A 22,500-nucleotide genomic window follows, 5' to 3' on the forward strand; every position below is an offset into this window, starting at 1 on the left:
CACAGATACAGCAGAATTTGCAGGAAAGCTATGTGGTTCTGCCAGAGATGAAACTGCACCAATCCAAAACCTTGAACACAGTCAGATGCCTAATGATGCAATTGTATTTCACCTTCCACATTATTTCCAAGTAAACAAAGGTAGAATCAAAAGAATTTAGCTCTTAACATTCTGACACATTTGAAAACAAGCATGATACTGACACTGATGTTCATGGAAGTATTTTTAGGTCATCTGATAATGAAGACATGGAAATGGTCAAGTTGGGTCTAGCACTGGGGAATTCAGAATCAGAAGAGGGAGAAAAACCTATACTGCTACTTCATTCAAGTGGGTGGAGCTACAGGGAAAGTAGTTTTTAAAAAGAGTTTAGAGAGCGCTACAGGGAAAGTAGGTTTTAAAAAGAGAAAAAAGCGTTTACAAGGCATCAAGATTCAATCCCAGGAGGAAAGATTGTTACAGAAGACATGTATTAATCTATCTTGCCAGCAGCCAAATTTACCATATACCAAACTATGTGGGGGGAAACACAACCAAACTAAAACAAAAACAAATGTTGTTAAAAAAATTTTTTTTTTTTGGAGACTTCTGTTAACTTTTTAAAGATTCACTAAGAGGAGATATGGCTACATGGCTTCATTGGATCCTGATTGTGAACTCTACTCAATTCTAGGTTCAAATATCTTTTAAAGTAATGTATATTTTATAGTTGTAGCAAAGACCGTTATTCTCTAAGGAGCAGCAATGGATTTAAACCTCTATTTTTATGCACATGGACACTCAAATGATACGTTTAGAGGTTAAGTTTGCAGCTCCCTGAATGGATCTTTTGCATAAGAACTGTTCTTAATCTCTCACAGATGTTTTTTAAATAGGCTGTTCAGTGTCTGGAAACGTGTCAGATTTATGATTAAATTCTCATGTGCTTGCTAACAGGAGGGAGTTTTGAGAGGAGCTCTCCTGGTGAAGAAGGGGACAGTTTACAGCACCTTGGGGTAAGTGGCTGTCTGGAGCGTGTGGGTGTTTGTTTGAGGCTTGAGTTTGTTTGTTTGGAGTGCTGAGCTGTGTTTGTTTGAAAGGCCATGTACTTATGCTGATAGTTGGAAACTGTGAGCCTTAATTAGGATTTGAAATCAAAAACTCTCTGCTTATTGGTTGAGCCAGAGCGAGGAACTATCAGGAAGGCCAGAGCTTTATAAACTCTTCCAGTAAGCGACCAAGGCATTTGCTAACAGGAAGGCGTTTTGAGGGGGGAGTTTAGATGGGGTGCTTAGAGGGCGCTAGTTACTTCTGACCACCTTTAGATGTAAAACTTCATAAAACTATATCCCAAACATTTAAATAAAAGCCCTGTATATAATCAAATTTATACTTAAGAGAAAATGCAGGTAGAAGTCCAGCAGAAGAGTGGGGCCTATCCTGTTTATCATGTCAAGTGTAACATGAATGATTACCTGCCGTGTGGGTGGGTGATGTATGTGTGCCCCTAGTGCAAGGAGCTCCTGACTTTCAGAGACCAAGTTTGGGCTTTGGAGGCCAGGCTGGCTGAAATGGAAGAGCGAAGGAAGGCAGAGAGATTTGTTGATGTGGCTTTCTAGGAAACTATAGTACTGTCCCACCTCCAGTCTGACAACCTCAGTGCTGTCAAGGAAGATGAAAGGCTCAACAGAAGAGAGCAGTCAATGGAAGCAGGGGGAAATCCCACAGTTGGGACCCTCCTTCCAAAGGATTTTATGGTATCCTCTCACACTGAGAATACTACTCTGGGGAATGGGACACCAGATGTTAGGAAAAGGCAGGAGTTACTAGTGGGTGATTCAATCATTGGAAACATAGTGGGGTTTGTGATGACCAGGAGAACCATATGGGGACTTGCCTGCCTGGTGCAAAAGTTGCAGATCTCTCCAGGCATCTAGATAGACTCATGTAGTGCTGGGGAGGAGCTGGTGGTCATGGAACATGTAGGTACCAGTGACATACGGAGGGGTAGGATAGAGGTCCTGCAGGTCAAATTTAAGCTGCTAGGAAAGAGACTGAAATCCAGGACATCCATTGTGGCATTCTTGGAAATGCTTCCTGTTCCACGTGCAGGGCCAAGTAGGCAGGCAGAACTTCAGAGCCTCAATGTGAGGATGAGATGATAGTGTAGGGAAGAGAGGTTTATTTTATTAGGAACTGGGGAAACTTTTGGGATAGAGGGAGCAAGCACAGGAGGGATGGGCTCCACCTAAACCAAGATGGGTCCAGACTTCTGGCACTAAACACTAAAAAGGTTGTAGAGCAGTTTTCAAACTATGATGAGGGAAAGCCGATTGGTGTGGAGGAGCATGTGGATCGGACAGAGACTTCTCTTGGAGGACAGTCCATTGATAGAGATTCTCTAGGTCTTAATCAGGAAGAAAGGAAGGGAGATGACATGTGCCAGATCAGACAGGAAACTCTCACATATAGAAAAATCTAATATCAGGGAAGGGCAGACAAACTGTCAGTTTTTTAAAGTGCTTCTACATGAATGCTATTAGTCTAAGATGGGTGAACTAAAGCACCTTGTACTGAAGGAGGAGATTGACATAATAGGCATCACAGAAACCTGGTAGAATGAGGACAATCGGTGGGACATAATCTTGCTGGCATATAAAATATATTGGGAGGACAGACTAGGTTGTGCAGGTGGTGGAGTGGCACTATATGTGAAAGATAATGTAGAATCAAAGGAGTAAAAATCTTAAATGAATCAAAATGTTCCATAGAATCAGTATGGATAGTAATACCATTCTCTAATAATATAGCAGTAGGGATATATTATCAACCACCTGACCAGGACAGTGATAGTGACTTTGAAATGTTAAGGGAGATTAGAGCCGCTATCAAAATTAAAAAACTCAGTAATTAATAGGGGACTTCAGTTATCCCCATATTGACTGGGTACATGTCACCCCAGGACAAGATGCAGAGATAAAGTTTCTCGATGCCTTAAATGACTGCTTCTTGGAGCAGCTAGTACAGGAACCCACCAGGGGAGAGGTAATTCTCAATTTCGTACTGAGTGGAGCACAGGATCTGGTCCAGGAGATAACTATTACAGGACCGCTTGGGAACAGTGATCATAATATAAAAACATTTACCATTCCTGTGGTAGGAAGAACACCTCAGCAGTCCAACACTCAGGCATTAAATTTCAAAAAGGGGAATTACACAAAAATGAGGAGGTTAGTTAAACAAATTAAAAGGTACAGTGACTAGAGTAAAATACCTGCAAGCTGCATGGAAAATGTTCAAGGATACCATAAGAGGCCCAACTTAAATGTATACCCCAAATTAAAAAACATAAGAGACCTAAAAGAGTCACCATGGCTTAACCAGTAGATCTAGTATACTTAGATTTCCCAAAAGCCTTTAACACAGTCCCTTACCAAAGGCTGTTGTGTAAATTAGGTTGTCATGGGCTAAGAGGGAAGATCCCTTTGTGTATTGAGAACTGGTTAAAAGACAGGAAACAAAGGGTAGGAATAAATGGTAAATTTTCTGAACGGAGAAGGGTAATGAGTGGAGTTCCCCAAGGGTCAGTTCTAGGACCAATCCTATTCAATTTATTCATAAATGATCTAGAGAAAGGGGCAAGTACTGAGGTGGTAAAGTTTGTGGACGACACTAAACTGTTCAATAGTCGAGACAAAAGCAGACTATGAAGAACTTCAAAAAGATCTCGCCAAACTGAGAGCTTGAGCAACAAAATGGCACATGAAATGTAATGTGTATAAGTGTAAAGTAATGCACATGGGAAAAAATAACCCCAAGTATGCACACAATATGATGGGGGCTAATTTAGCTGCAACTAATCAGGAAAGAGATCTTGGGGTTATTGTGGATAGTTCTCTGAAAACATCCACTCAGTGTGCAGTGGCAGTCATACAAGCAAATAGGAATTATTAAAGTGATAGAAAAGACAGAATATTTTACTGCCCCTTTATAAAACTATGATATGCCCACATCTTGAATACTGCATACAGATGTGGTCTCATCACCTCAAAAATATATATTGTGGCATTAGAAAAGGTTCAGAAAAGGACAACTAAAATGATTAGGGGTGTGGAACGTCCCATATAAGGAGAGGCTAAAGAGATGGGACTTTTCAGCTTAGAAAAGAGAAGACTGAGGGGGGATATGATAGAAGTATATAAAATCATTTGGGGTGTGGAGAGAGTGAATAAAGAAAAGTTATTTACTTGTTCCCATAATAAAAGAACTAGAGGACACCAAATGAAATTAATGAGTAGCAGGTTTAAAACTAATAAAAGAAAGTTCTTTTTTCACACAGTGCACAGTCTACCTGTGAAACTCCTGGCCAGAGGCGGCTGTGGAGGCTAGGACTATAAGAGTTCAAAGAAGAGCTGGATATATTCATGGAGGTTAGGTCCATAAAAGGCTATTAGCCAGGGTGTAGGAATGGTGTCACTGGCCTCTTTATCAGAGTCTGGAGATGGATGGCAGGACACGAGCTGCTTCATCATTGTCTTTGGTCCACACCCACTAGGGCACCTGGTACTGGCCACTGTTAGCAAATGGGATGCTGGGCTAGCTGGACCTTTGGTCTGACCCAGTAATGGCCATTCTCATGTTCTTATATTCAAAATGCTATTAACAAGCCTGATGAAAACCAAGGCAGGTGAACATACTGTGGTAAAAGATAGTAAGTTAGTGCAATATGGAATGGGGAAGGAGACTTCTGAAGCAGTGCCAACATCAACAGTTTGCTGGTAAAACCATGACACCATCTGGTGGTAAAATTTATGTAGTAGCTGCTCAAAATAATCTACTGTAAATTTTGATCAAATATTATATTTAGAGAAGAAACTAAAACAAAAAGCAATTATTTGAAGGATACAAAATACTTCCAGTGTGGGGTTGCAGTGAAAACACAAGAACACAAAATCAGCATTACAAAATGGTGATCTGATGCTTCCAAGTAAACACCCCATCCCCACCCAAACAGAATAATTTTGTGACCCAGAAATGAAACTCTGCTACAACAGCATACTGAAGTCTCAGAAGAATATACTCCTTGACATCTTTTTTGGATTAGCTTTGAAATAATTTAAAAAAAAATCTGTCTTAATTAAGTGGATAACTACATCCCAGTCTGTTATTTTTCTGAAGTCTGCCAGCTGGCTAACAAAAGACAGAATGAGCATTTCAAACAAGGCTGTGATTCAGTGATTGCCATTGCGAAAGGGCGTTCACTAACTGTATATAGTTAAAGTGGTCAGTTGCAAGCTTGCTTTGATATAACACTATCATAGCTTTTATAAGCAGAAAGTTTTGTAATCTGCCTGCTTCAAATGCCCCACAAGATTTCAACTGCATTATTATATGTCTTAAAGTTGAACCATGCAGCATGCCATTACATAATCATGTTTATTGTAAAATTTTTTGTTAGGGCAATATTTTTCATTGAGGCTTCAAGTCAGCCTCCATTTATGTGTGCACAGCTTTTTTGGCACACACAACAGACAATATATGTTCATAAACCATCTGCACATGCAGGAAGTTTGAGCACATGCTATTGCAGCAAACAAAAGTGCACCATCAAAGGACTGCATATTCACAGATGGTCACATTTTAAAAGCCTGGTCTTAAGAAGTTTTAATGCCAATATTTCCTTAAAAGCACATTATCCCTTTCAGAATATGCTTTCTATCACATCAAGTTACTACAATAAATAGTGAAATAGTTTTATTTAAGGATAACTCTGAAACAAGACTTCTGAATATGATTTAATCTGAAGTAGAAGCTGTTCCATTTCCAACTAAGGGTATGTCTACACTTACGGGAAGATCTAAGTGCTGGCAGCCAATATTCTGGGATTCAATTTAGCGTGCCTACTGAGGATACACTAAGTCGAACTGTCATGGCACCACGGCCAACCCAGTACTCCTGGCAGTTGCCAGGAGAAAGGGAAGTCGACAGCAGAAACTCTTCCGTCAACATTCCAAAGTGTGGACAGCAACAAAAATCAATTATTGATAAGTTGACTCCAGCTACGCAGTTCTTGTTGCTGGATTTGTACATCTTTAAAAAAAAAACAAAAACACAATTTTACCTCTTAGTGTAGACCTGGCCTTATTCTTTGAAATTTCCTTCAGCTAAAATACTTAAGATTGCTGTTTTACAAATTGCAAAATCAGGAACAAATATCACAGCCATGGCTTAACTTCAGTATCAATGCTTAAACTCATATTTAAAATACTTCTATTAGATTTTTCCTTTAAAATATGACATTCCCCATTAGCTCTGGTGGAAATTAAAAATAAATAATGAAAATAGCATAATAGGATATGGTCAATTTACAGTTTAATATAAAATGTAAGAAACAATACACCATAAGCTAAAAGCTGATATGCTTTAAAAATGCCAAGTACTTAAAAAGATAATTTGGGCCAGACCCAGGAGGTAACGATCTACGCTACCATCTGTGACTTGAATTTGCTTTCCTGTTTGTATTTTGTTCCACAGCCAGCAAGGATTGGTTGCAATGCAGAGGTAATAAGCTCAATGAACAATCCACATACTTCACCAACAGTGATATCTACCAGCCATTTCAAGAAGAAATGCAAATGTGATAGGATGGGTGCATCATCCTATCTTCTTCTGGCAGAGGTAACTGACTGCAATGTAAGACCTCACCAACCGGGATAGAATTGTTGGAGATCCCCAGGGACCCTGTCCATAGGTGAGGAATAGAAAGACTGAAGAAAGCTGATTTCTCAACTGCTTTTACATAATTTATAATACTTTAGGCATTGGTCTCAAATATAGTACACAAACACTTTACACATGCATAAAGAGCAACCCCCAGAATATTAAAGGCTTACTAGCACTCTAGACAGTATCTGTTTTCAGTCAGTCATGCTCAAGTTTAAATTTAAAAAGAGTTTCAGCAAGGTTCTTTTCCACCCACCAATTTGAATTGTAAAAATGCTTACTAAAACAAATAGGTGCTTTTAAATGATTAAGCTAGCCAGAAAAAGTAAGATTGTCTATGGTTTAAAATTGTTTGTTTGTTTGTATTACCATTAAATAAAAAGTGCAAGTAGGATCTGGGGACTTGATGGGCTGATTTGCACACTTTTACCAGTAACTTATTTTGTAGCCATCTACAACCAATTACCTCACTATCATTTGGCTTAGCTACATTTTAAATTGTTCATTATAGTAATGGAAGGGGTAGCAGAATAGCCTTATGATTAAAACCACAATTTCAAAATGGCTGTTTCCTTCCCCTTCCCCATCCCTCTGAGCCACAAAAGTGCTTGTTTCCCTTTTAGAAAGCATTACATGTAATCCTGATTACAGATTAAACATTTCAGTCCTACCAGCAATATATAGATATTCCTTTCAAGGAAGACCAAAGAACTGATGATGGATTCCCTTTGAATACAAGAGACTCTATGCATGTTCTGAGTAAATAGGCTGACATTATCATGACTGCAATGTCTTCTGTGAGCATACAGATGCCAGATGAGCTGGTCCATTTTTGTGGGACCTTGAAGTATGAACATCCAGCGGATAAGTATCTAAGACCAATAATATGTACCCAACGTAAACAATTTGCTTTCGATAACACCTACTTTCTAAACCAGTCTGATTTCTAAAGTGTCAGTCAACAACAGCGGGGTTTTGTCACTGAAGGCTGTCTTCTGAGTTTGAAGCCCTTACCACTAGAGGGAGGGTTAGTATCTGTTGATGGAATTCTATGACCTATAAAAAGAAAAAAGGTTATAGTAAGAGTTACATTATTTATTGAAACTACTTTTTATAGAGCATCTGATATTTGCAAAAACATTTACTCAATGGCTCATGCTTGTGAGGAAGCTTCTCAGAAAGGCAGGTTCCCTTCTTTACTGAAGGGATATGGAGCTTTTAGGATTTCTCACCCCTGCTCCGGCCCATTTTCTCTGTGTACAAGTGCCAAGGTATTCTAGCAGGTCTCACCCAATTTCCCTAAGCTTAATGCTTAAACAGTAAGATGTGGTTTGGCATTTTTAAAGTATTCCAAATTTATTACATAAAAAAGGCTAATTTCTTTAAATAATTCCTAAAGAATTTAAGTTGTAGTTAAATATTTTAACTGTTTTCATGGAGCTTTTTTAAACTTTAAAGTGAAACAACAATGGCAGCTTCATAAACATCGACAGCTGTGATGTGTCTATGCAAAGATTTCCTCTAACTTTATATTGTTTACTTGACTCAAAAGACAAAGTTGAGGAAGATATTTGTACATAAGTGCTCACTGCTTATTACAGTCATCTGAATTACAACTCAAATGGCTCACTGTCAGAGGACACTACTGCACTGTATTCCCTTGTATTTCTTGTATGTAAAAATCAATTTGGAATACTGTAAAAGACAGGTATTAGTGGTTTAATTGAGGGATAGGACCATCAAAAATTTCCTAAAGAGACTCCATGCAAAAATGTTTTGTTTTAAATCACATTTAGTAAATTGATGTGTCACAATCACAAGTTGTACCCTCACAACCTGAATGGTCCAGAACAACGGAATTTAACTGGACCCGGGAGGTGAAGCCTCTGAGCTTGCCTGGGGGACTGCCAGCCTGCTGACTGGGCTGCCTTCCTGGCCACCATCCCACTCTCTGCACCCAGACTGCAGGGCTTCCCACCACAGAGCTGCTGTGGGGAGGAGAGGCTTTGCTCCCAGCCCCCTGGCCAGGCTCCCTGCCACCCCTGGACTGCATTCAGAACTGCCAGTACTCCAGCTGGGCTCCCTGCCAGCAGCCCACAGATAGAGCTCCCGCCCACCAGCCAGACCAGCTCCATGCAGCTAGGGCTCTTTGGTCCAGATGCTCTCTGATCTGACTCTGCCAGATCACAGATGTTGCCAGACCTGAGAGGTTCAAGCCGTACTACTTCCCAGTAGTCAATTATGCTTTTGATAATACATTGCCCTAATCAAATGTTAATACACTACTCTGATTGGAAATACTATTTTCCCTTTTGTGTTTGTGTAGGTTTTTGTATCGCTCATGCATTTCCTTTCCTCATCCTTCAGTGACCTTAAACTTACTAATTGAAACATTCATCAACAGGTAAGATAAGATGATACTGACTTTTATGACATCAGTAACCTGCCTGCTATTTATCCAGTGATGTGGAGCATCACAGTAGGCTTACAATCTCCATGCAGAAATTTTTAGAGGTCATAAGAGGACCAGAAACCAGCAGATCATCTTGCTATCTGGTATCCCTACCAAGTGGTGACAAATATGAACCCAGTGTTCTCTCAGCAAAATACAACTACAAACTAATGCAGAAGTCAAGCTTTTCTTTAGGCTTCCTTCAGAGGAAAAAAGTATTAACTAAAGGAGTACTTACTAATTTCTATAAAGAGTTCATTTATGTTAATTGCATTTTTAGCACTGGTCTCTACGAATATGGCATGGATGGAGTCTGCATAGTCTTTCGCATCTTTTTCCATGACTTCTCTAAAAAGGAAAGAAGAGATTGTGAACAAACATTTGTAAAACAAAGAAGCATTAATTATCCCAATTTTAGAAAACTGTTCAGCTACTTAACAGTAGTTTCAAAAAGTGATGATTTAGTGTCAACTGCCTGGCATCCCATTATTTCCTCATGGAGAGGTGAATTCCTATCATCAGCTCTTCTTTTTCTTATTCCCTAGGACCAGACAATAGTGTGTCTTGGACAACAGTATTTGAATAACTCCATCATACTAAATTCAACAGAATCACCCACCACCCTTTTCTTCTCTGGAAGATATGGAAGTGTTTACTTCTTAAAAATACTAGAATGCAGCTCTTAAATGGGGGTGAGTGGGGAAAGGGGATATTACTCTCTGAAAAATGGTTGTTACTTCCAATATCTACATCATTCAATAGGAATCCAGACTTTGCTTACATACCCTAATATCCTGCAACACTATACAGCACAATGCTAGCAGAGTTTAAACCATTAATATTATATAGACAAAAAGATTCTTATAAGAACCTTTTTGTTTTCTAAGCCATACTATGTTGCATATCCTATGTATTTTCTGGTAGATATTTAATGCTAATGTCAAGCTTCACATTTACAATAAATGTGAGTAGAAAATACATATAAATTAACTTTGCTCTGAGAATTCAGGAACTAAAGTTAACTCGGAAAGTATTAATGTTACGTTTTTGCATTCACTTGTTACTGTGCATGCTGTCTTGCCTACTGAGGCTCAAGTCAGCAGTTTAACATGCACACTTCAGGTCAACAGGCATGCCCCCGTCCTCTTGACAGTAAAGAAAATTCTCAGACATAGAAAAACTGTCCATTATCAATACCCAAACAGATAAATAACCTTACTAATTTCTAACAATTATTTTCTCCAAAATTGGTCAATTATGTGTTTCATGAAGGACTCCATGTTCCAAGTTTCACATTCAATTGTTTCCAAGTTGCCAGTATCTTACTGAATATAAAGTGCACAATTGTCCTGCTCCTGCAAAACACCAACACCACCGCAGGCTCTAAAAGACTACTTCTCCTTTGGGCAGATACCAAACAAAATTTCAGACAAAAATGGAATCAAAGCAATTGCAGTTATAATGGAAACTGTTCTGTAACTTTAGTTACAGTGTGACTGGCAGTTAAGTGCTAAAATTCTTTAAGTCACAATGTTGTATTCACATGTAGCTTTAAATAGTTTGTATCTTAAATTTGTGATCCTATGCAATAAAAATTGAAGTCTCTAGAGTAGCACATACACAGCCTATGGGAGCAAAGTCCTAGGTCAGTCTGCCAAAAGTCATACCTAACCATGGATTTAGACATCAACATTTTAGTTACACACATTAAATGTGGGGACCCAAAAACTCAGCCATTTCAATGGGAAGTAGTGTATGTGCAACTTATGGTGTTGTTAATAGGCACCAAATTGTCCGAAGAGAGAGAACTTATGTTTGTCTTCAAGGATAGAGCATTCAGTATTTGTGTAACAAATACTTGGGCTTTTAAATAATTTACTTCATATCAACCTCATCCTTGGAGAATATGGCATGTTTCTAAAATACTTATATTGGCATTTATTAGATAAAAATAAATAACAGCCCCCCCAAATTTCAGTTAAGTGACTGAATTTTGCAGTCCTGTTGCCCTTGGGATCACAATGTCAACCAACTTTTGCAATGGTTCTTTAAAAACATATCTGCCTGTTTCAGCTAAGCCCCAAGCAAACAGAACAAAGGAGAGGCCAGAGACTAGGTAATTTGCCCACATGCTCTGAAAATTTACTATACTATACGGTATCTAAACTCATTCTCTTTTGGGTGTTTGGATTCATCAACCAATACATCAATAATAAAGATGTTGAGTTCAAATCTTTTCAAAGACTGGGCTGCCTCTAGAATTTTCTCCTCAGGATTTTATCCTATGTGTAGATCCATATTCCCCAGAGCAGTTCACACACTCATATTGGTGGTGGTAACAAACACATGAACTAGCAAGTCAGCAAAAATCCACTTAACCTTTCCCAGAAAGATCAACATTTGCTAATAAGAGGAAGCATTGCAAGCAGACATCAGAAGCCTTTGTAAGTGTGCTAGACATCTTGAAGTAGTTTTTAAAGAGACTTGTATTTTTAATTGCTGTATATCCTTCACAGGCTTGGTAAATATCTTATTCTTCCTGAAAAATATTTAGTACCATCACTGTGTATCTCAACTTACACCTGCACTGGACTGCCATCAATTTACCTTACATCATTTAGATCACACTTATTTCCTGCAATAGCAACAACAATGTTTGGAGGTCCATGTTGTCGAAGTTCTTTCACCCAGTTTTTTAATGTTGAGAAAGTTTCCTGGCATGGAGAAGGGAGACAGAATTAAGATTCAAAGCTGGCCAAATAAAACATGAATGAGAATGAATGTAGAACTATATTGCAGACCATCTCCTCTTACCTCTTTTGTGATGTCATAAACTATAATAGCTGCTGCTGAGCCTCGGTAATACATTGGTGCTAAAGCACGGAACTGTAGGGAGAAACATCAAATAGGATGAATTTAATGCTGTGCCCGAAGTCATATGGCTTATTGATTAGTTGATCCAATTTTCACTGCACCCATAGGCTGTGTCTACACCAGCGGGTTCTTTCAGAAAATCAGGCCATTTTTCAAAAGAACACGTGGAGCGCCCACACACAAAATAGGCTCTTTCGATACAAAAAAAAAAAAACACAAACCCAAAAGAATGCAGCTTTTCTTCAGGAAGCTCTCTTCTGCTCCCAGATCAGGAAGAATGCCTCCTTTCAAAAGCTTCTTTCAAAAAAGAGTATGTGTAGATGCTCTGCGGACACTTTTTTCGAAAGAACAGTCCTCCTGGTGCTGGATTTTTTGATCCCTGGCCTGTTCTTTTGAAAGAGAGGGGGTCCTGTGGACACTCTCTATTGAAAGAGTTGATCGCTCTTTTGACCCGTTTTTTTGTGTGTGGATGCACTCTTTTGAAAGATGATCTTCCGGAAGATCATCTTTCAAAACATTGCCATAGTGTAAATGTGGCCATATAGAAAAAGAGTTTAGGTACATAGAAAATGTATCCTTAAATTTACAGAAAGACTGTCAGTAGGATATAAATATTTCATGTGAAAGTCTTCACCAAAAGCTAACCAGTGAATATTTTTGGGTGCTAATAGTACAAGATTACTACAGCACAATGGACTATAATACAAACAAAATTTAAGTTTAGATTAGAGCTAGTAAAAAATAGTATGAATCCCAAAAGAAGGTAGAGTAAAACTTAAAATTTGTAAACTATTTTGTTCCTCCAAGACCACTCAAGTTTAAAAACTCAATTTTATGGTTATTATTCAGGTAGTACATATGAGTTCATTTATATGTGGAATGATGCTTTGAGGGGGAAGAGAACTTTCTATTCTTAACCTCAGTTTTAGGCATAGCAGGACTTACTAACAAGACGACACTGCTTTCATTGAAGGTACTGCTGAGTCTTATAGCAATGACAGATCTTATGTGAGAGGGGTTTCCAAGAAAGAATACAAAGGAAGCAATACCAAATGTCAAAGTCATGAAGCAATATTCTTGGACTTCATGCTATCCTGATCGCTAGTTCATAGTACTCAGAAGAGCCAGGTTGAGAAGGTCAAATTACAGAAGGAAGCCTGATAATTGTTGAAGCATGGGATGGGTTACCCCCATTAAAAATGTCATCTATACACACAGCATATATGCCTAATTTGCAAAATGGAGGGAGACAAAAGGTGGGATGAACTGAATACATTTCCTCCTTTTTGAAGTATTCATGTCCACAGAAGGAAGAGTAAAAAGAAACTGTACATTACCACCAATCCAGCACATCCTGAGAATGGCTTAAAAATAAATAAATAAAAAAAGACACAATGTTGTGGGTTTTTTTTTCATTTTGTGGTAGTTACGCTTAATGTTTTCAAGCATTTCTCCTTCAACCAAAAGAATTAGGGGAAAAAAATGTTGAGTAAGAATAAAATCTGAGTGAGTTTCTCAATCACCTGACCCTTGAAGCAAAGGGTTTAGGAAACACCAAATATCATAAGACATACAAGAAATTTCAGGAATTGGCAACACAATTGCTACAAATCTGAATGAGTCTGCAGTACACAAATCCTTGCATGAATGTTACTTGATGATTCCATAACAAACTGCAGTGATTTAACACATGCTTGGCATTATAAAGTAACTATTGTTTTAAATGAAGTGTTCAGAAATTCTGCTAAGGGAATTAAAAGCATACAGCTCATCTAGCACTCTGAAGTGTCAGTGGAAGAACAGAATAATCAATTGACATGCGGTGTTTTGATGTATGGCTTTATATACATTATTCATTACTTAAGAAATATATAGAAATAAAAATCATGGGCTATGTTTACACTATTACCCCCTTTTCAAAAGGGGGATGCTAACCAGATACTTTGGGATATCCCAAATAGGAATAAGGGGATTTTGAAGTGTGTGGGGTCCTTTTGAAAAGGACCCCATGTAGATGAGCTGTGTGCTGCCATTGTGCTAATGAGGCACTGCATATTCACTGCAGTGCCTCATTAGCATATCCCAAAGTGTCTCATTAGCATCCCCCTTTTGAAAGGGGGGTGCTACTGTAGACACAGCCATGAAGATACTGTATCTTTTCAAAAGACTTACCTGGTAATAATAATATTGTAGTTTTCTTTTGGTTAATATAATTCAAGTGAGAACAGTTCTATACAGCCTAAAAATTTCTATTGTTATAAAACAAAATTCCAACCATTTATATTTGTCTTAAAATTCTTCTGAGAGTAAGCCTTTACACAAAGTTCCCAGAATGAAAAATAAACCTGAGGAGGAGGAAGGGAGGAATTACGGAATACAACAACTCATCCAAGAAGCGTATAATTCCCCTCCTTGCTATAATAAATACCTAGAATGTAGAGGCAAACATTTGATAAACCACTGGTCGGACTATTTAACTACCTTGCTTTTTGATGTTCTATTTATACAGGGAAAAATTTAACATCCACTTGATATCGTATTACTCATTTCCTGCCTGCTAACACTTTGATTCTTTTCTCACATAGGAATAGTCAGCAGTTAAAATATTTTCCCTTTAACAGATATGACCAGAAACTATGTATTTTTTTCAGCTGTCTGTTCAAACAGCTCAGCTTTCTAGCTCTGCAGCCCAACTGTGCTTTGACACAGAATTACCAGTGAGAATCAATATAAACACAAGAATTTGGCAGCATGGACAATAGCCAAATCTCAGACAGTGGTTGAAGGTGATTTCATACTAACTTTAGTCAATGAAACAGTTACTTCTGGCACCTGAGCAGAAGTACCCCTAAATGGACTGTTAAATGTAAACAGGATATAATCCAAGATTAAAGTTCCACTCAGACTGAATATAGGAATAGAAACTGTGTCAGTGAGAGAAATGGAGTAAATAAATATGGATTGGGGGAATGAGGATGCCAGCAAGCCAGCACCACACTAACACAACATTTTCTGCCTTTGGGTTCCAAGATATTAGGCCTTATTGGAAATACAGTTCTAGAATGAATAATTGAAGTAGAGAGTAGGGTGAAGGACAAAGAAGAGAGGAAAAAATTTCTTAACAACCACCAGTACATTTTCATTTTTAAATAGGCCATTATTTGTAAGAATGGAAGCAGATACCCGAGACCCTTAAATTAAGGCATAATTTACATGTAGTCAGTGATATTCTGACTTATTATTTAAATCTCATTTAAAAGTTTGAACTGTTTTTTTATCAAAATACACCCAACGTGACAGTCAGTCAGTCATGGACAAAGTACATTTCCCAAGATCTTGATTCTTTTCCCCTCGTCAAATACAATTCAGGGACAAAGAAGAGGGAGATGTGTGAGAAATAAGTTTACATCAAGGGAAATATTGTGCTCTAGTTTAAAAATGCTTCTGCTGTTAATCAAGGTGTTCATGGTTACAAAGAGCTGTGCAGCTTGCTGCAAAGAGAACTGCTCACTGATGAGCCGTGGAAGGGCACTGTTAAAATACAGCATATGGTGAAACATGGGAATAGCAGATAATGGTTGGGAACTCAGTGGGTCGTATAGACCACTGAACCTGTGTTTTAAACGTGTTCAAATCCTGATGGCTCAGGTCATATGTAGTTTGATGCCAGATCTTGCTAAACGTGAGAAAGCCAAATTATTTATCCAAACTATAACAGTCATTACAAACTTCACAATTTCTGCTACAGAGGCACAGGAACAGAAAACTGTCACAGAATTATCAGGGCAGGAAATTCACTGATGGAAATGATCAGCAGCTCTGACTAGTCCTTTCTGTACTTGATCCAGCCCTAACTAATGTTTTTAACCCCCCCCCCCCCCCCTTTTTTTTTTTTTTTTTTTTTTTTTTTTTAAAGGCACACCAAGTTCCCTTGCTTTACAAAGATTCTGCAATATGATTTTCTCCACACTAATTTTTGACACTTCATAGCATGACACTTGTGTTAAAGTGACAACAAATTACACCTGACATTTTGTAAAGTAAAACAAGAACAAACAATATCAGTACTAGAAAACAAAAACAGAAAAAAAATGTTGCAAGTGCAACTATGCCAGCACATGAATAAATCTTGGTTCCGTGATTCATTACGGCACCACTCACTATCTTTTTAATCCTTACAACATTTAGTTTTCTGAGCCTGTAGGCATTGTCTAAATTAAGTAGTTTTCCAGATTGAATGTGGCCAATTTTCCAGATGGAATGTGGCCAATCAGAGTTATATGATTAATAGGATAGTTTATTGTTATTATTGCTAGATTAGTATTACAATTCCTGAAAGCTCGGTATAAAATGCAATACCACATTCGTTACTTGATATGAAGTCAAATATTGAATTAAAGAACCCTGTAAGTCACACAAAGTTAGGATAAGTAAATTTACCATGGTAGGTGTTCTAGTGGCTGCACAATTTGACTGATGGGCAACTGGAAAAAAAGAAAAAAAATCAAACGGAGCCCTGAGCTTGTGCTCTTACACGTGAAGCCACTATTGAAAATTGGGTTATTAGCAAGTGACCTATGCTATGATGTGGGAGTCTATATTTGACTGAATTGCTATGAAGCATTAATGTTTCCATGTTTAAAACAAAACCTTGTTTGAAAATAAATTTAAAAAAAGACTGAGTGCTTGGAAGCCACTGTAAGGGCTTAAGTATTGTTTGTAAAGGAACATTACGTAACTCTAAACATAAGGTCTGTGTGGTACCAAAGGTGAGGGAAGGGAGAATGAGGATACATAAATACAGGCAAGCTTGTTGATTCATCATTAGCAGTCAGGAGCACTCTGATGAAGAAACTAAGGCAAAGATGGGCAACTTGCAGCAGGCATGTGGCCAATCAGAGTTATATGTGCAGCCCGCATACCCCTTCTCTGCCTCCTTCCTTCACGTATCTTGTGCACTGAGGGCCCTGCACTTACTTACTCCTTTCTCTCTCTCACAGCACATCCAGAGCGCTCATTTGCAGTACTATGTCCCCCATCTTCCCTTTCCCTCCCAGAACTTGAATTTGTGGTGTTCAAGAGGGAGGAGCAAGAATGGGATGCACTTGGGAGAGGAGCATTTCTATTTGTTTTGAAATATTCAGCATGGCATGCATTAATGCATTTAAACTTATGCTTATATAGTCAGTAGACATGACTGATTTAAATCTTGCAGCTCACTGCAAGGAAGGAGGCCATTCATATGGCCCACTCACTGGCGCTGGTTACCCATTGTGAACAAAGGTAACACTAGCACCTTCTTACGAAGCATCAGAGTCCTAACATTTATCTTCTCCCCAAACATAACACTTCACCCTCCAGGTGTAGAGGGAAAAAAATACATATATGAAATCTGCATCTCTGAGTCAAAGGTGGGAGGGAGGATATCTTCATCTCTTCTACTAAGACAAAGTATTGTACAACTTGCAGGGGAAAAAAGAAAAAAGGCATTACTCCAAGAATAAATATAAAAACAGGAAACATGAACTTGATGAAACCTGACAGAACCAACTGTCAGCCATTTACAGATATACTTCCTCATAGATTGCCCCACTTTGGATTAAGCACACTACTTTCTCCTGTTAGTTTCAAACACAATTCAAATGAACAGAATGAAACTAATGTAGCGTGGAAGCCCTTTGCCAAACAGCTTGAGGCATGTTTATAAAGCTTATGTGTAAAGCTTTATACATAGTTGCAGCTACTGTTGTTGCTGTCTGTAGTTCATAAGCAAGGTGATTAGTATGCAGCACAAACATTTCCTCCAACTCCCTTTTTAATTTTGGTTGGTGTGCCTGTAAGTCTTGAATGAGTCTGATAGCAGAAATAGCTGTCAAGGTTCTTCTTCAGGAAAGACAGCCTGGTTAAAATTTGTATTTCAAATAAGAAACTTCAAGGCATGGGCTTCTAACACACTTAGATTAGAAATGGATTTTTTAAAATCAAGGTCCACCAACATTGCTGTTTCACATGGAACATATGAACACCTAGACCCCAATCCTCCACACACTTAAATGTCCACACAATTTTACTCTTATTAGTTAAAATATTGAAGGCAATGGGACTGCTCATATCAGTAAAGCCACACAAGTATGTACATTTGCAGAATCCATGCTTTAGCTTGTGCAATTAAATTGGGATGATCAGCAGTGCAGAGAAATATTCAAAGCCAAATAGAAAAGCTTCATGAAGTAAAACTATTGTGGAAACATACCACCTTGCAAGTCTGTTTTTGCAACCAACACTGTGCATTTGGTGACTATAAACCTGTTTTTCGTAATCACTCTTCATAGTAATAGTCCTGTTCTTACCTATATTTTTCTCAGTTGTCCCTTTTTTGTGGGGGAAAGGATAGCTCAGTGGTTTGCGTGTTGGTGCAGTAAATCCAGGGTTGTGTGTTCAGTCTTTGAGAAGGCCATTTAGGGATTGGGGCAAATAGATGTCAGGGATGGTGCCTGGCCCTGCCAAGAAGGCCGGGGACTGGACCCAATGACCCCCTGAGGTCCCCTCCAATTCTAGGAGATGTGTATCTCCACTTATTTCTTAATTCCTTTCTCATTTGCCAATATCCTTTTCATAATACCCTATTCATATAATATTGTTATAGTAACAGGAAGATCTATTGAGACTTCATTTGGGGTATCTTGACATTTTCTAATGTTGTAGTTCCCTAAGAGAGCTAAATTACCAAGGTGAAAGATGAAATTTGTTTGAATAAGTTATAATGAATTTGAAAAAAAAAATAGTTTGAAAGAGCCATGCATGAAAACATTTACACACCATTTATATAATTTGATCACCCAAGGTCTTTACAAACTAAGGAGGAAAACAACATCTTTACTTACTCGTTCCTGTCCAGCTGTATCCCAGATTAGGAATTTATGCAACTCGTTTTGATACTGCACAGTCTTCGTCATAAAAGATGCTCTGAAAGATTCAGTGCAACATCATCAAAATACCAATACAAAGGAAAAAAACTATTTGAGGTATAATTAGTTTATGTCTCCAAATCGTTATACATAAAGGACAATGACCTGAATTGATTAAATACCATAATTTTTCTTAAAATTGATCTTTCTTAAATAAGTGTAGCGCTTTTTACTCTACCTCTGTGCTTGAGAGTTTTGTTGACAAAAACTCAGAGCAGCTACACACAAAATGCATTTTGTCAACAATGTCTGTATACAAAAAAAGCTATGTAAACACTCAGCAGGGCTCTCTGTTGACAGACAGGGATTCCAGTTCACCTTGCAGTCCTGTTTGCTGAGCTTCCAGTTGGCCTTTCTGTTGACATAGCAGCAAGGCAGCCAGTCTGCTACTTGTTAAGAGAGCGGATTGCTCTTTTGATCCGCTTGTGCATGTGGATGTGATCTGTCGACTGAAGTTTTGCCAGAAGATCTCTTCAGACGGTAAACTTCTGTTGACAGATTGCTGTACTGTACACATAGTCTCCATAAAACTGTTTAAGACCATCACTAATTATTGTGCAAAAGACCCAGACAAGGATACATGCACCAATTTGCTCATATTTACACCACTTAAACATTAGTGAATTCCATACTAACAGATTATGGTACAGGGGCTCAGAGAAGGGGTAAGCCTTATAAATATGTACTTGCCTTCCTCTTACCTTTTGTACTGACTGTGAGAAGATGTAGGTTTTGAACTGTCAAAAGGCAGCTGGCAAGGGGGGGGGGCGTTGGGATAGCATTCCTCGCACCTCCCCCCCAAAAAGAATATTAAAGGATCTAGTGAAGGGATTGCACTTAGAATCTCTGCATTCGGCTCTTCTGGACTTAACATTGACAGGAAATTTCATTTAGGAGCTATCCTTTTCTGGGGAGTTGCTCAGAGCAGAGAGTGAGAGGACAGAAGACAATGCCGATATATTTTAGTAAGATTTTGAAAATGAGTAAGACAGTGGCAATGCTGTCCCCAAACACTCTCCCCATCAGCAATCTTTTTTTTTTTTAGCCAACTCCCTCATCTCTGAATAATATAATTTTTCTGTGCAGCAGAATGGCAATGATGAGCCTTCAAGATCCTTTTTAAAGTAATCTCTTTTACTTATCTGCCACGACCCAGTGCCGATCACTGGTTCTTCATAAGGGAAACAGCTTCCAACTCTGCCTTAAGTGTTACGGCTATTATCTACACTTGCAAAGAAACATTATACTGACTTTGGATCTGCAGAGTAAGAGTACAAGAAGCTGTAACTTTTTCATTTTTGGTGACATGTGTATCTTGTTAATGTATTGAGATCTCAAAGGCTATGTCTACATGGCAGGTCCTATTTTGGGATACAACAGTATCCTGAAATAGCTTCCTGTGTCTAAGAAATGTTATTTCTGGCATGCTATTCTGGCATCCCTGTACAGCACATGGCTGGAGAAGTACAGGGATGTCTCAAAATAGCACTTTATTTTGGTGTGTGGTGCCCTTTAGAAAGGGACACATACCAAAATAGACTATTTCAAAATGGACTTATTTCGAGGTTAGGCTGTTGTGTAGATATAGCCAAACAGTTTCTTTAAATTAGCTTTTGTCTTTCAAAATACTTCATATTTACAAGCTAATTAGCACAGGACTTCAGTGGGTCACACAGCAACTGAAGTTGTTTGCTGAAGTATGCTACCGAATGAAGACCTATATGAATTTACTACCTTAAAAGGAAAAAAAAAGTCTGATGGAGTGACAGAAGGGATGTGAATTTTTCAACTTTCAGATGAAAATCAAGGCCCTGATCCTGCAGTGAATTCTACACAGGACACAGGACCTGCACAGAGCTCCACAGAAATTAGGGGTCCACCCGTCCAAAGTCCATGGCAGAAATGAGACCAAAGCATAAATGTCTAATGTCGAATATTGCATCCTGGGCTAAAGTTCAGTGACCCAGACTTCAGAGTCCTTCTGGGCTCTACAGTATTGTCAGGTCACAGAAGTTCTGACTGAAAGACCTTCATAACTTCAGTTACATATTAATGGCAGCTACAGGAGTATGTCAATACACTGAAACAATAAGGGAGTAAATAGTTAAGATTAATGTATTTGTTTTTAAAAGGAAAGCAGAAAGCTCTGAAGTGGTCTCTGGAAGTTAAAACCTGTTCCTCAGAGGGTTTAGTTAGAGTCTAGCACAATCACAAAGATTTTGAATTTCCTTCATACAACCTGGACAAAAGGTTACAATGACCTTAATATGAGTTAGTGCCAAAGCACAAGAGTAAGAGACACAAACCTCAGTGGATTTAAAACATAACTAATTAATGTACTTTGTCAAAGGACAAAGGAAAGTAGCCATCATGTTAAAACATAAGTGTCTATTGTAGGCATTGCTAGTTTCTTAGATTATAACATGGTTGCACAACATGAATGAGGTGACGCGTGAAGACCAGAAATATGACATCCATTAATGAGGATTGTGTTTAAAATGTGTGGATACACATCTTAATTCAGCATCTGAAAAAGTCTTTTATACACTGCAGTTCAATGCACAAATGGACTAGATTTGCTTTGCACAATCTTAATTTTTTATTCTGCCACTTTTAAGTCTTTAAATCTAGAAAATTACAAATAAAGAAACTGAAAAAGCCCACAAATTTTAGTTGACACCCACATGGTTCATTGGCCAGGTTGGAACTGTTTAAGATACTGGACAACCTCTATCACTTGAGCTTATAGGCTAACTGAAAGTAGTAGTAGGCTGTCATACTGTGTGACCCATAAAAGCGGATGAGATTCACTTTACCAGTGGGTTTTACAAATAGTTGCTGGGAGAAGAGGAATGGTGAAACTCAGGAATTTGGGATGATATTCCAGACTTTAGATGAGAGTGTAGTCTATCAGGTATAGACTCTTCCATGTATTCTGCTTTCATGCATACAGAAACTTTTTCCTGTTTTGTCTGAGCTTGACCCCTTCCATTCCATCTCTGTTTTAATATGGTCTCTGCCCTAATAACATTGTCCAGCCAGCCATAATCTCTTTTCTCCTGAATTTGCAGGCTGAATCCTAGTTTATGCTACCATGGCTACTCTCTCCCCTTCCTCACAGCCAGTACCAGCTTCTGCCCCCTTACCTTAACCCCCTCTTCCAGTGGCACAATTTTAGGTAGCTGGATAGCCACTTATCATAGGTGTGGCCAAGTTTCCTGTGGTCCCATAAAGTTTGTTTACAGCCACCAGTCCCGGCTCTCAGTGTTCTGTGATGTTATTTATCTGTAATTTACCCCAAATGTCTTCTCAGAGCATGCTAACCAGTGAAGGCACAGATAATGCTGCTACACAATACTGACCACCTGTCGTTTGTCACATTCTCTCCTTAGGCACAGGTTAGGACCCTAGGGTGCTGGACTAGAGAGGTTCAATTTGTATTAGGTCAATCCTAGTCCAAAGTTTAAGCTTTATAAAGGATTTTGTAGAATCCACAATCACTTG

The 22,500-nt window shown here is 38.5% G+C and overlaps 1 protein-coding gene across 2 annotated transcripts in view; it reads right to left on the reverse strand.

The window, feature by feature from the left end:
• Positions 1-984: 984 nt before the first annotated feature.
• The window catches only part of RAB22A (RAB22A, member RAS oncogene family), a 29,604-nt gene continuing 8,088 nt past the window's right edge, over positions 985-22,500 (reverse strand). Inside the window, exons 3-8 of one of the 2 annotated variants that reach the window (XM_075012088.1) lie at positions 18,913-18,994; positions 11,969-12,040; positions 11,762-11,868; positions 9,393-9,502; positions 7,629-7,758; positions 985-6,069 (exon numbers count right to left, since the gene is read on the reverse strand). In XM_075012088.1, the coding sequence (XP_074868189.1) occupies positions 7,661-7,758; positions 9,393-9,502; positions 11,762-11,868; positions 11,969-12,040; positions 18,913-18,994 (469 nt within the window). In that variant the 3' untranslated portion in view covers positions 985-6,069; positions 7,629-7,660. Of the gene's footprint in view, positions 6,070-7,628; positions 7,759-9,392; positions 9,503-11,761; positions 11,869-11,968; positions 12,041-18,912; positions 18,995-22,500 lie in introns of those variants that run through there. The other variant, XM_075012089.1, reaches the window with a different exon arrangement.

This window comes from Carettochelys insculpta, chromosome 17, assembly GCF_033958435.1.
Source record: "Carettochelys insculpta isolate YL-2023 chromosome 17, ASM3395843v1, whole genome shotgun sequence".
In the NCBI taxonomy this organism is placed as follows: Eukaryota; Metazoa; Chordata; order Testudines; family Carettochelyidae; genus Carettochelys; species Carettochelys insculpta.